The 12,924-nt window shown below is 48.7% G+C and overlaps 1 protein-coding gene across 4 annotated transcripts in view; it reads right to left on the bottom strand.

The window, feature by feature from the left end:
- The window catches only part of sdk2a (sidekick cell adhesion molecule 2a), a 76,247-nt gene extending 64,267 nt beyond the window's left edge, over window positions 1–11,980 (bottom strand). Inside the window, exon 1 of one of the 4 annotated variants that reach the window (XM_081711344.1) lies at window positions 11,634–11,980. In XM_081711344.1, the coding sequence (XP_081567470.1) occupies window positions 11,634–11,763 (130 nt within the window). In that variant the 5' untranslated portion in view covers window positions 11,764–11,980. The remainder of the gene's footprint in view (window positions 1–11,633) is intronic. The other 3 variants (XM_081711342.1, XM_081711343.1, XM_035532457.2) reach the window with 3 other exon arrangements.
- Window positions 11,981–12,924: the final 944 nt, after the last annotated feature.

Genomic DNA, 12,924 nt, shown 5'->3' with positions numbered 1-12,924 from the left:
GCTTACATGACAGTGGTACGTGACGCTATGATTCAAGCCCCTAGTCACACAGGACAGCCATTACAGTTGATATGTGACAGGACGATACACTGACTCACGAGCAAGGACATTAGCATAAGGAAGTCAGTACCGTTGTAACATTACAACACATCAACACAACGCATCTATCTATCTGTACATCTGTCTGATTGTCACATATATTAAATTTCACTTGATACTGCCACTATCTGTAAAGCAGGAATGTGAAAAACTGTCCACCACAGTTTTAAAATTGTATTTCTTGGAAATGACTCAAGAGCTGGACCTTTTTAAAACCAGACTTATATTCAGTCCAAACCATGGCAGTTCAAAAATGGTCTCAGATTAGTTAAGGGTATTGCTTTGTGTACCTCGCTGATTAATCTTGCATAATCATTTTAACTTCCTTCAGAAAAACCCATTTCACTTTGTAGTGCGGTCTCCTCAGTACTAGACCAGGTTTCTCTAAGAGCAGTTGCAGGCTTAGTTAAGAGAACTTACAAGTGTAAGTGCACTTGATGTTTTATAATGACCACCCAAATCGAGTAGTCTATATAAAATGACCAAAGTGTGATGATCTTTTACATTGCATAAAAGAAACCTCTCCAACCAAGTTTTAAGCAACTCTACCACTGCAGGCCACCAGCCTGTGATAACCATACTGTGTGCTAACCAGTCTCGGTGTCTGATCTGTGATAACCATGCTGTGTGCTAAGCAGTCTCAGTGTGTGATCTGCGATAAGCATACCGTGTGCTAACCAGTCTCGGTGTCTGATCTTTGCTAAGCATACCGTGTGCTAACCAGTCTCGGTGTCTGATCTTTGCTAAGCATACCGTGTGCTAACTAGTCTCGGTGTCTGATCTGCGATATGTGTCCTTCAGCCTATATTAGTGTACCAGTTTAACAGGGACATTAATCACACCATCATGTGGCACTGTCACGTTAGCTATGCCAGTGCAAACAGCCAACAGTGCACAAGACATAATACAGGAGGCCTTCTGTCTCTGCAGAGACACAGTGTATATTAAACACATGAGAATAATGCGTTTAATAAGAGCTCTTAACGCTGGATGTCTTTGCCATGAGTTGAATCCTCAAGAGTTGTATGTCCTTGAGTGTTATAAGGACCCAACACACAGTACTCCAGTTCCACAGCACACCTACATGATGAGGGAACAAAATGGCAGAAAACAGAAAAGAATAACTGAAGTTTTAAAAATAAATATACATTCATACCCACACCGACATGCTCCCACGCGGAACAGCTTGGCAAATAACGTCTTGGTTTACTAAGCCGCAACTGATCAAATAAACATCTACAATTAATCAATTAAGACTGCTCCCTAGAGAGAGCCCGGATGAGCCCATCTGCATATTAGCGTTTTGTGATCTCGATTATCTCTGCTCCCAGCAGAACTTCCATGCTTGGCATCATGCTTTCTGTGAGGGGAGAAAAAGCCATTTCGTGATAATTACCAGAGGACCGTGAACTGCCGCACGCAAAGGCCATTGCTTATGTGCTCGTTTGTGTGCATTTGCGTGTGTGCATCGTTGAGCTCGGTTTCATGCACCGAAGGGAGAGAATCGTTGGTGGCGCTTGTAAAGATCAGTCCCTGAAGCACGTCAGTCCACCGCCGCAGGTGAGGGCACCCGTATGCTGTTTCCTTCTTCATTTTTAACCTCAGTGGACAGTTTGTAAAAAAGTTAAAGGAGACGGTGGAAAGAACAATAGCGTCGCTTCCCTTCATTAGAGAAACATTCTGGCTTATGTCTACGAGATATAGCAATTCACTTCCATTTGTAAACTAATATCAATAAATGCCCTGTCATTCTGCAACCATTTGAATTAATATGCTGTCATAGGCAGAGCAATATTAGATAATGGTTATGAGCATAAATGTCAGAGAAGCCACGAGAAAGGAGGCTGGTGATGTATGTTTTTATCTGCGGGACGCTCCGCACGGCTGATTGATATAGCGGGAGTCTGGGGACATGGAAATTAGCAGCTGCAGCTTGTGTCTTATTTTTTGCCAGCGTCACTCATTAAAAATGGCAAGATGTTTCAGGTGCGATTTAAATGTGGCATGAGGAATGGAGCGTCTCATCTCCTTAAATCATGGGCGGGGGGCGACGGTACAAGGAGTAACCAGCTATCAATAACAGTTCAACAGAGGAGCGATATTAGTAAAGCAACACAAGTTCTTCCAGGTGACAAGGAAAGAGCCATGCAGGTTCAAAGCCACACTCAGTATTCACCGCAATGCATGGCTTCACGTGTGTGTGTGCGTGTGTGTGTGTGTGAGCTAGAGAGCGAGAGAGAGTGCGAGTCGTGCGTCTTCATCTCCTGCGACTCGGCCCTCTCTCTCTCTCTCTCTCATCAGTCCAGCCTAGTCAATGTGGCTGTCACTCCCAATCTAGTGCTCAGAAGCCCTCCGTGTCTATTTTTATAAATGTATTCATATTCATTAGTCTTGAGTGTCATTCATAACGGCGCTCCTTTAATGCAGCCCTGCCGTTTCAGGCTCGTGACAGCAATACTCATCCCACAAATTAATAACACAGGCAATCACTCGAAAGGTAGCGCCTGTCAAGCAACAATTGCTTTTGATTTCCATGCCTACCATACGCTCCCACTTCTCGTAACAGGAAGATGAGCAGCGCAAACGGTGTAACTCTAGATCAAAAAGCCATTTTAAAGGCTGCGAAATGAGAAATCGGTATTTTTAGTGAGAATTAATTAGCCCCCATCCCCACGCCCCCCAACATTTTTGGACCCTTCATGTTATTCTGCCTCATAAGGACTTTATGGCTGGATCTTAATTGCCGAGAATATTGGAAGGTGTGAACATAGAAATCCAACAGGTGCAATTGGCGCACAAGCAAAGCCTCCAAGTCATGGGCAAGAAGAACCAATCACAGGTACTCCTTATAATTCCCAGCGAGATAATCCATAAGCATATGGGTGGTGGGTGACCAGGAGCTCTTGCACCTAAAGGTGAACTCCTGATCTTAGTGAGGAACGTCAGGCCGTTTGCAGAGTCACTCGCCGACAGCACTGGAGTTCAGCGGCGCGGCAAAATCGCGATAAACTTTTAACTGTTACATTAGAGCATTTGCATCTCAACAAGACAGCTCTCTGTCGCCGCCCCTTAAATTCATCACTAATGAATACAGCTGCGTTTGAGAGGCACACATCCAGTAAAGGGAGCACGAGCAGAGAGCTTGAACCATCTCCGCTGCTCTATTAAGGGCGGAGTCTTTTAACGAGGTGTTTTATGACGCCTTCCCCAGACTATATGGGCGGTTTTTGCTCCTCCACAATCCCGTTGTCTCCAAGCTGTGCGCTGGACTCCATAAATAAAACAGGCTTTTAGGCTAGGGAAAGGCATGCAGATGCCAGTGATTATGATGCCACCACCCTGACATTTGCATACGGAAAGCAGCAGGGCAGCCGGGGGCTGATGGGGCCGTAGCGCGGAGCTGCTTGGCGTGGGCCCTTAATGGCGGCGGCCGGATCAACAGACAGGTCAGGGGAGCCATCAGCTCATCTTGCAGGCCGTTGGCATGCTGAGAGTTTGCTCTTTTCTAAGGAAATGCTAACGCACCGTGCCGTCCGTCAGAGTTGTACGTCAGTGTGTCTGCACTGAACAGCGAAAGCCTCCGTCTTTGTTACCGTGACAGTGAAAAGAGAAGAGCAGGCTAAGGCTATGCTGTGCTACGTGGCTGTGAGCATGCTCATGACTCTTAGATTACAGGTTGTGTGTGTGTGTGTTTGCATATGCATGCACATGTGGGCATGTGTTTGGGTACGCTTGCATTCGTGTGTGCGCATGCTGGTGCCTGCATGCGTGCGTACGTCTGGGTTGCTTGTGTGTGTGTGCGTGCAAATGTGCATGTATGCCTCTGTGTGTGTGCACACTGTGTCCTGTACATATTCGGCATGCCCCTCAGCCCTGTGGACCCTTTGATCTGCGGTGCACACCACAGGCCCCGACGACAGAGAGTCTCACTCGCTTCACGAGGTCCTGTGCTGATACAGACTGACGTGAGCAGCCTCTCCCTCCAGCCATCATGTCTTTACTCTGTCTGCCATGCGCCCCAACCCTCTTCGACTTCTCCCCTCCCTTCCCATAGCGTGACCTTTGCTATGCCATGCTTGTCTTTGTCAAAGTGCACCAGACCCAAACTTTGTCCTACTACATCATTCACAAGAAACAATAAAACTGTATTGAGAAGGTCTGACCTTACCAGAGGGCAAGAAACATATAAGACAGGCCTTCTGGCCAAAGGGGATGCGAGAGTGGAGGGTATTGTCGTGTGGCGTGAAAGCGGATGCTGCTCTCAGACTCTCTGACTGACTGAGCTGAAGGAAATGTGCTGAGGACTCAAAGTGGACACACTAATCCCTTTTGTCCACTGCTTTTGCATGCTCACACATGCTGCTCACTCATGCATGCTGTCAGCTTCCTAGCTACCCCTGGGATCCTTCCAACCTTTATGATTTATGCTGCTGTGAGCAGCAGCAATTTCTATACCAGGAGATCCAATCCAATCCTTTTCTCTGTCTCCGTCTGTCTCTCTCTCTCTCTCTCTCACCCACACATTCCCTTTCCTGTCCCTCTGCTCTAATCAGAAGTGCCAGCCTTTTTGCATCCTTTGTGAGACTCCCCTCTCTGACCAAACAAATCCCAGTACAAATATTAACTCATCTACTCATCCATCAAATATGAAGTCATCTAAGCAGAAAAGAAGGACAACACTCTTCGGTCGGCTCTGCGTTGCAGTCACGGGTTACTGCGCGTGTGGACGGCGCATCAGAGAGAGGCCAGTCACGCTATGCTCGGTCTGTGCAGATATTAATCCGACTTTGACTGCTAATAACTGGTTTAAAGAGAGCTGAATAAATTCCGCTTGACATGCTTGCAGGGTAATTATATGTGAGTCACTTTCAGGTTGGCAGATGTCAAAATTTAGTACATTGTTTGTCCACAGTACTTGTCAGAAGCAGTGGGAGGTTCATCACCATTATGAGGCCATTCTTTATGCTGTACTGTACTGAGTGGTGACCAGAGGGCAGAGCAGACTGAGTGTGTGGGTCCTGAAACCTGCTGAAGGGCACACTAAGTTAAACTGGTTTGTTCTGAAATATCCAGAATATAAAGCTTTGCTGTTTCATCTGCAGTGTGTGGGTGCATGCTCCAAGACCCCTGTTTGGTGTTTCAGTCACAGCCAATTGGTGTCACAATAATCCAATCAATAGCAATGTTAAAGTTATAAAGGACATAGTTTCTAAAGAAGTGGGTGAAACAGCCCACTCATTCACATATGCACTGTGCTAACTCATTCATCGTTATGGCAGAAACAGGCATTTTTTTTACCATCCAATTAAAAAACAAAAACAACCCCCCCCCCCCCCACACACACACACAAAAACGGGTTGTTTTTTTTTGTTGTTGTTGTTTTTTTAAACAGCAGCTGCACATAAACATTTAGGGTTAGGATGTGTTGTGGATTGAGCCGCTTTGTCAATCACCAAGTCAGCGCTCGTCCCCGCAGCGTATAACACAACCCATATCCGAAAGTCTCTGTCAGAAGTTTGTAGGAGCTGGCAGCTCAGTGTAACAGGCAACTGTGGCAGTTCATATTAAATGCCGCTCTCCTCTCCTCTAAGCTCCACTGACCAGAATCGATTCAGATGGCGGACATGGCGAGTTTAGTCAGCGTAGCGCCCGAAACGGCAGACAGCTATGAAAACGGCGTACATGGCGCCCGAGGTGCAGCGCCTCGGCTGCCCGAGTAGCCGCGCGAGCTAGCGTGCGCTCACGGCTCTCCGGTTACGCTAGTCAAGGATTCTGGGTGCCTGTTTTCACATCTGCTTAAATGCATCAAAGCAGTATTACCGGATTCTACTTTTGCACTTTGAAATGAAAATAAATAGCCAAACATATCCGCCGAGAATCTTTTATCCCCGTTAGCATTCACGGCTTTGAGAGGTGCAAATTGCCGGGGAGCACGTTTAACCTCCCAGTTTTTCACAGCTCCCCGAGCTTTTATTAAATCATTGAGGGTACAAGCCCACGGTGCAGAGGAATTCACTTTGCTTTATTTATTTATTTTTTTATTTTGATTCATACCTCACTGTTATAACAATGGGCCTAATTAACTGGTACTAATCCACGAGTCCACTGAAACTCAATTTTTTCAATGCACTCATATTAGTGGCCTTGGTGGAAACAAAATAAATAAATAATATAAGGTTTCTCCAGCCAGCTGCTTTTTCGGAGATATTTGACTTTCAGAGGTTTTGTGCTAACAACATACCAGCATCAACCACTTCCCTAAAAGCCAACTGTGAAGGCACACCATGTCTGGAGCCCTCCATTAAAAGTTTGCCACGCACACTGCGGGGAAGGAAGGGCTGTGCCGCGGTGACTCATTTACATACTCGTGGCAGGGATGTTGTGGGCGGGGCCACCTCCTGGTTCAGGCCTGTATGCGGGAAGGCCCCCGCCCCCTCCCCGCGCGCTCCCGCCCCACAGCCACGCTCACTTCTGTTGTGCAAACAATGAGCAATGAGGAAATGCAAATGAACAGCACGGGGCCTATTGAGAGTCAGGGCTGGCGGCACCCTAACTAGCTGGAGCGCTAGCATGCTAAGTGGCACAGGGAAAGGAAAGAAGAATAAGAAGACGGATGGGCACAAAGGGAAGGCCAACAGCGGGGACGTGAAACTGTATGGAGGCCCGGCGTTTGTTAGGCTCCACACACTCGTATTCAGCCCAGGGCTCCCAGCCAGGCCAGCCTGCCAGCTTTGAAGGGGAGGGGGGGGAGAGGGGGTTGGATGTTTTGGGGCCACTGGGGTGGAGTGCAGAGAAAGCCACAGACACAGCCTCTGCCCACAGCCCTCGTGCGTGTAGTGGATTCACAAGCAACCTCCTGTCGCCCTCCCTCAAAAACATCTAGAAAGAAGCATACTTCTGCCCAGAGCTCCCCAGAGTCCAGAGATTGTGGGTTCGGAGACATTCAGCTGCACAAAGTCCCCCTCCTCCGGCTCCTGTGACGATAGCTGAGCCAGCTAATTTATTTCATTCCACTAATAACAGCTAATAACAATAGCCAGTTCTGCGATATGAAGTGTGTACAGATGACCGGGTGGCAGGCGAAGTGCTCTGTGGTAGAGAACTACCCAGCGTTCTGCCGCTGGGATGCGGCGCTGTGTTTTACAATGAGGCACGGGCTGTATAGCGGATGAAATTATCCATACCTTCTGATTGGCTGTACCTGGATTGAGTTCCCCTCTTGCTGCATTTGGTGGAATTGAATCGCAGGAGCGGAGATCATTCTTTTGTACATAAAAATGGGTTGAGTGCCCTAGTGTGTTTTATTTATTTATTTATGTTCCACTGAAATGAATTTGGGAAGATGGGGGGGGGGGAATATGCAGCACGCAAGTTCCTTCTCCCTCTCTCCATCTCCCCATCTCCCCTTTTCAATCTCTCTATCAATACCTCTATCTGTATGTCTTTTTTTTTTGCTGTTGCTTCTTTGCTTTATTCACCAGAATACACTCCCAATTTCCCAGGAGGGGGAGACAGAATGAGAGAGGAGCTGCAGTGGGCTTTGTTTTCTGCAGCAGTTTTCCTTGAGCTGACGTGCTCTGTTCTTTAAATGTTTACACTGAAGAGCCCAGGGGGGCTCGAAGCGAGACCGTATGAGCCGAGCATATGACACGCTGTCACAGTACCGCCGTCTTTTCCTGCCGGTCCCTAGCGCGATTCAGCCGCGCTGAGATGGTTGGAGGAGGCTTGCTAATTTCGTGCCAATTCCACGCGAGCCGGCGGCCACGGTCCACCCAAAAGGATACCGTCGCGCGGCGAGGTGTTCCAGACCCTAACTACGCGGGGACACGCCCAAGAACATGGCAGCCGTTCTCGCGTTAACGCTTCCTCTCTCTACCCCTTCCACCGACCTGCGCGTTTTGAACCCATTCACATTTCGGCTGCAGAAATGCACTCTCCCGCTTCCTTGGTAAATTGGCATGACTTTCCCCCAAGCAAGTTCACATGTAGAACATTTATTAAGTGCATTACAGCCCAAGGCTTTCTCCCTCTCTCGTCAGTAAACAACCCAAAAGGGGGAGGAAACTCACTCTAGCCAATTCCCTTTGATTTGAATGAGTCACGAAATAATGAATTCCCTCTAAAGGCAAGAATTTCATTATGGACGCCGCCCTCATCAGGCGTGTAATCTATGGCCGTGCTCTTTCCTGCCATCCCTCTCTTTCTTTGTTTTTCTTTTCTTCTCAGACGCTTTCGTATCTCACAAGGTCTTGATTGCACCCGACAGAAAAGCACTTTAATATGACACCTGTCTCTTGCAGGGGAATTTTGAATTCCCGTATGGACCCTGATGGGGACGCCACTGCAGAGCACGGACGTTACCCGGCCGTGCCAAGCCCTGAAGTCGGATCAATTCTGATTACTCTTCCATTCTGCACAACGCACCACGGCAGCTCGGTCTCGGACGTTCCAAGGCCTTTTTAAAGGAGACGGGGACACACGTCGCCGTGATGTTGCGCCTGCGTTCAAACCATCACGGCTCCCCTGACTGACCAACCGGAGTCGAAACCAAAAGGCCAAAGCTCCACCCAAGCAGCAGGTAAAACCTGTCGATTTCACAATCAACCCCCACCCCCACCTCCACCCCCAGCTGACACGGCTGGATGCATGAATGGTGGGCGACCGAGACAGTGACCAAGACTTCGTGGTTGAGTGAGTAGATGCAGCAGAGCGGGGCAGCAGGTGCCCACCCGGCGCTGCGGGCCAGGGAGCTGCACTCACAGAAACGCACGCCTTTTGTCAAAAAATCACGAGACATCTGTTCCCGTTCGGGGGTGCCTAGCCTAGAAGACATGTAATTAAATAAGTGTCACGTTTGCAGCACGGCGATAAATATGCCACCAAGGGTAAATGCATGTGCGTGTATGTGCGTATAATTATGGCACTCCCTGCTCGTTACAGCCCATCTGGGACATCAAAACCAATAGCTGGTGCTCATCTGGGTGGGGGCTTTTAAGCTTCCGCTGATGCCCCTGTTGCAGCTAGTGGGGGGGGGGGGGATCTAAACTTGAAATGAGCCTTTTGATTGGTTGTGACTTTTCAGGACATCGGGTACATCTCCCCTGCATTTCATTACTGCTTCGTGTCCACATGTATGAATGAATGCGTGGTGATGTCTTAGCATCATGTGTTAGAGCATGTGTGGCTTGTGCGTGTGCGACTGCGTGTGTAGCATCTTGACTGAGCAACAGAGCGGACCTTTTTAATCACGTAAGAATTTAAGTATTTCAAATGAATTCCATTTTTTTTAAGCATGATGGATTATCAAACGTAATCGTGAGATTTAAAGATTGCGAAATGGCAGACAGCTGTCAAGCGGCACAATAATGCACCACTAGGAAATTCAGCCGTGCACTGGCAGAATGTCAACGTCGCTATCTGGATTACTTCAGAACACACTGAGACAAATGCCGGCATGCTCACGCACATGCACAAACATTAGGTCGCATCACACAGAGAAGCCCCAAAGATTTTCTTAGAGATCTTCGCAAACACATGAATCATCTTGCTGATTTCTCTCTTGGGAAGTGAGCAGCGTCACATTGGGTGTTTTTCTTTTTTTTTTTTTTTTCCGTTTCCAGCGAGCTGTCTAAGTGAATATAAAATAGGTTGGCACGCGTGCCTCCCTGTTGGAGTGGGTTCATGTGCAGACTCCTGTCTGAGGTTTCTCCATGTGAATTAAAGCACAGCAAACCGTTTAACACAGCAAGGGAGGCACGCTTGTCGCTAGGTAAACACACACACACACACACACACACACACATGTACAATCAGCAAACACACTAACACCCTCTCGAGAGACATCTCTGGCTTTAGCAAACAACTTTTTCATTGAGAGCTTTGTGTTGCGTTGGCTTTGTGGGCATCAGTAAATCTGTTCTATGGACAACGGCATCATGCTGCCAGTGGTTATTATCGAGCAGGTCAAGAACATGTACACCGGCCCCTTGACAGAGAGCACTGTGGGTAAATGCAGCTCCCAAGGCTCCTGAGCCCCCAGTGTCTCTGATGCCACCCTTAGTGGAGGACCCGGCTGGTCTCCCAACTACACGCCTACACTGGCTGCCTCCTCCTGAGAGGAGCCCCAAGCGCCGCATACAGCGTCACGGCACCCAGCAACCTCCCAGGAGCTCAGTTCCAGAGGAACCCAGCGCCTGGTTGCGCATCACCTGATTACCAGAGGGGGGGCTGGCCTTACCAAAGGGGGCTGGCCATAATAACCTGCAGCGACAGCCCCCTCAAAGCCACTCACAGGCTATGAAGGCAAGCTGGAGGGTGGAAAGCGTAGGGAACCAATCGGAAAGAAGTGCAACACGGAGAGGTGCGAAAAACAGACTCAGGATGTGACATAGGGTGGGACGTAGGGCGGGAAACAGGGGCTGCGCTCACCTTCGCTCTGCGACAGGAAGCCAACGGGCAACGGCGCCACCGTGCCGTGCATGACAGGAGCCTCCTGCCTCCTGCGCCGTGGATCTCACCCTGGCCCGTTCGTAGGTGGAGCAACAGAACTATATGCCCCTCTTTGCGACCCGACGCGTAGAGCATTTGGATAATTATGCGCACAATGCCAGATCCAAGCCACTTCAGGGTAAACGAGCCACCGGGACCGGGACTATGAGGTTCGTCATGCAGGACTGGATATCAACCATCTGCCTCAGGACAGCTGGTTGATTTTTTTATAGCAGTTAATGGACGGCAAAAGCACCCAGTGGACACAGCAAGACACACTGCTGAAAGGTCAAATGTTCCTTGGACCAAACTGTAAAGAAAGGCACGTGGCACACAATGACTGTCATTTCTGACGCCATCCAAAAAGCAGACATTCTAACCCTTGTGTCCCCAAGTCTGTCTCTCATCCTTCTGTTTTCATGTATGAAAGCAGCGATGCATACAGGCTTAGTGAATGAGAAGATACTTTGGTATGATTAAAAATGTACGTGGGTATTTCATACCACTCCACACAGCACACAGTTACTTGAGTGTGTATCACATGATTCAGAGAGCTAGGGAGATGTGGAATCATTTATTTGATTGTTTATTCATTTATTTCCCTATTGAGCCACTGATTTTCTCAGGGTTTGCCAACAAATCAGCAGAAATCATTTTCGTAAGAGAGAAGGGGGGGGGGGGGATTGGGGCTTTAGGCAACCACATCCCTTTGAACTTGACCCAATGCGGAGGAGTAGCAACTAGGAATAAACCCTGAGACGGATGGTAGTGTGTTCGCACTCCACAACTGTCTGCGCGTGTTGTTTCTACACCCACAAACGCTCCGTATATTTTTCAAATCACGTTATCTGCTCCGTTACATTTGACAAAAGGCGTATGGAATATTTTAGAATCGCACGGAACAACTATCTGGGCTATGCCGCCTACAGCAGAAAAGCCCAGCGCAGCGTCTCCGGCTCGTGAGACCTGCTAATGCAAGCCTAAGAGCAGGCTGACGGTGTCACAAAGTGGCATTCGTGTCCAGCTGCAAACAACCATGCCCTTACCTTGAGCGCCTGCGAGGTGTACAACGGAAAAGATCAGAATCCATGCGGCTCTCCACTTCACTGTGAACAAACGCCCGGACATGGTCCACGGCGAGTCGGATTGCGTTCGCCCTCGCCGAGCTAAGTACATGTTGCTCAGCACTGACAGTTTCCCCAGAGTGCTGAGAGACCGCGCGCGTCCCCCCGCCCGGGCTGCGTGGCTTCCGCGAGCGCGGCCGATCCGCCGAATGGGTTGCCAGGCTCGCGGACGCGGTGTGAGTCAGTGTACAGCCGGCGCTCGCTAAGGAGGAGTCTGTTTAATAGCGTGCGAGCGAGCGAGAGAGAGCGAGGAATGAGACTTAAGTTTAAAGAACTACCTTAACTGCATGTTAATAGCACAACTTGTCTGCATAGGTATTCTGGATCGAGTCGCTTAAAAAGTTAAGCTGTTTCACCATGAGCTCGCAGTGGGAAGGAGGAGTTCGTTTTGTCGACTTTACTGAAATCAATTAACAGGCTGCCGTTCAATAAACACCTGCTGTGAAGCAGCGTCGGTACGCGCCGCGTTCAGCGCGCGATAAACAAGTTGCTTCGCAAGGGAGATTCCCGTGGCTGCGCGTTCCGTGGGAGAGAATAGATGCGCAGGAAATTGCGCCGCAGAATCAGACAGCTCAAATTCCGCCACATGCGAAGCAAAGAGGACGGATAATTTGGCCTAGTCCGTTCGTTGTGCCCAGCGTCTTCCCTTAGTATCTGCTACGTACCCTGGGACGTGCGGGTGTGCGAATACCGGCACCAAGGGCAGGATCCTGGGCTGGAATAGGTCGCCACCACGCGGCCAAGGGCAAAAGTGCGTGACACTCAACACTAAACAAGAGCCTAAGCAATCGTGTTCCCAGCTTGGTTTATTCACAATATATTTTTTTACGCTTTAAGTGCCCTAGAGGTTGCAGCAAATATGTGAAAGCGAGTAGGCCTGCAACACAATAAAATACCTGTTTGCTGTTCGCCGGTAGAATACACATGAGAGTTGTCATAGAAACATACGTCTCGAAACGGCAGAATATGTGGCCTATACGAGTTTGTTTTCATTTGAATAGATTACACCAGACGTCCTTTTCTATCTATCGTTTCTTTCCCTATATAAGCTCTGTCAGAATAAACCATTATCAAATCACGATGAAATCACCAGTTGCCCACGGAACTGAACCAAACTGAACTATTGTAGAGTCACAGATTTTTCCTATGAAAGCAAAAAAAAAGGCGCAGCATTAAAGCGTGACAGTGAAAGGTAAGATATGCCAGCTGAGGG

This window comes from Electrophorus electricus, chromosome 3 (assembly GCF_041902795.1).
Source record: "Electrophorus electricus isolate QZ-2024a chromosome 3, ASM4190279v1, whole genome shotgun sequence".
In the NCBI taxonomy this organism is placed as follows: Eukaryota; Metazoa; Chordata; class Actinopteri; order Gymnotiformes; family Gymnotidae; genus Electrophorus; species Electrophorus electricus.
Note: the sequence above shows the minus strand (reverse complement) of the source record. Positions and strands in the feature narration are given on the sequence as shown.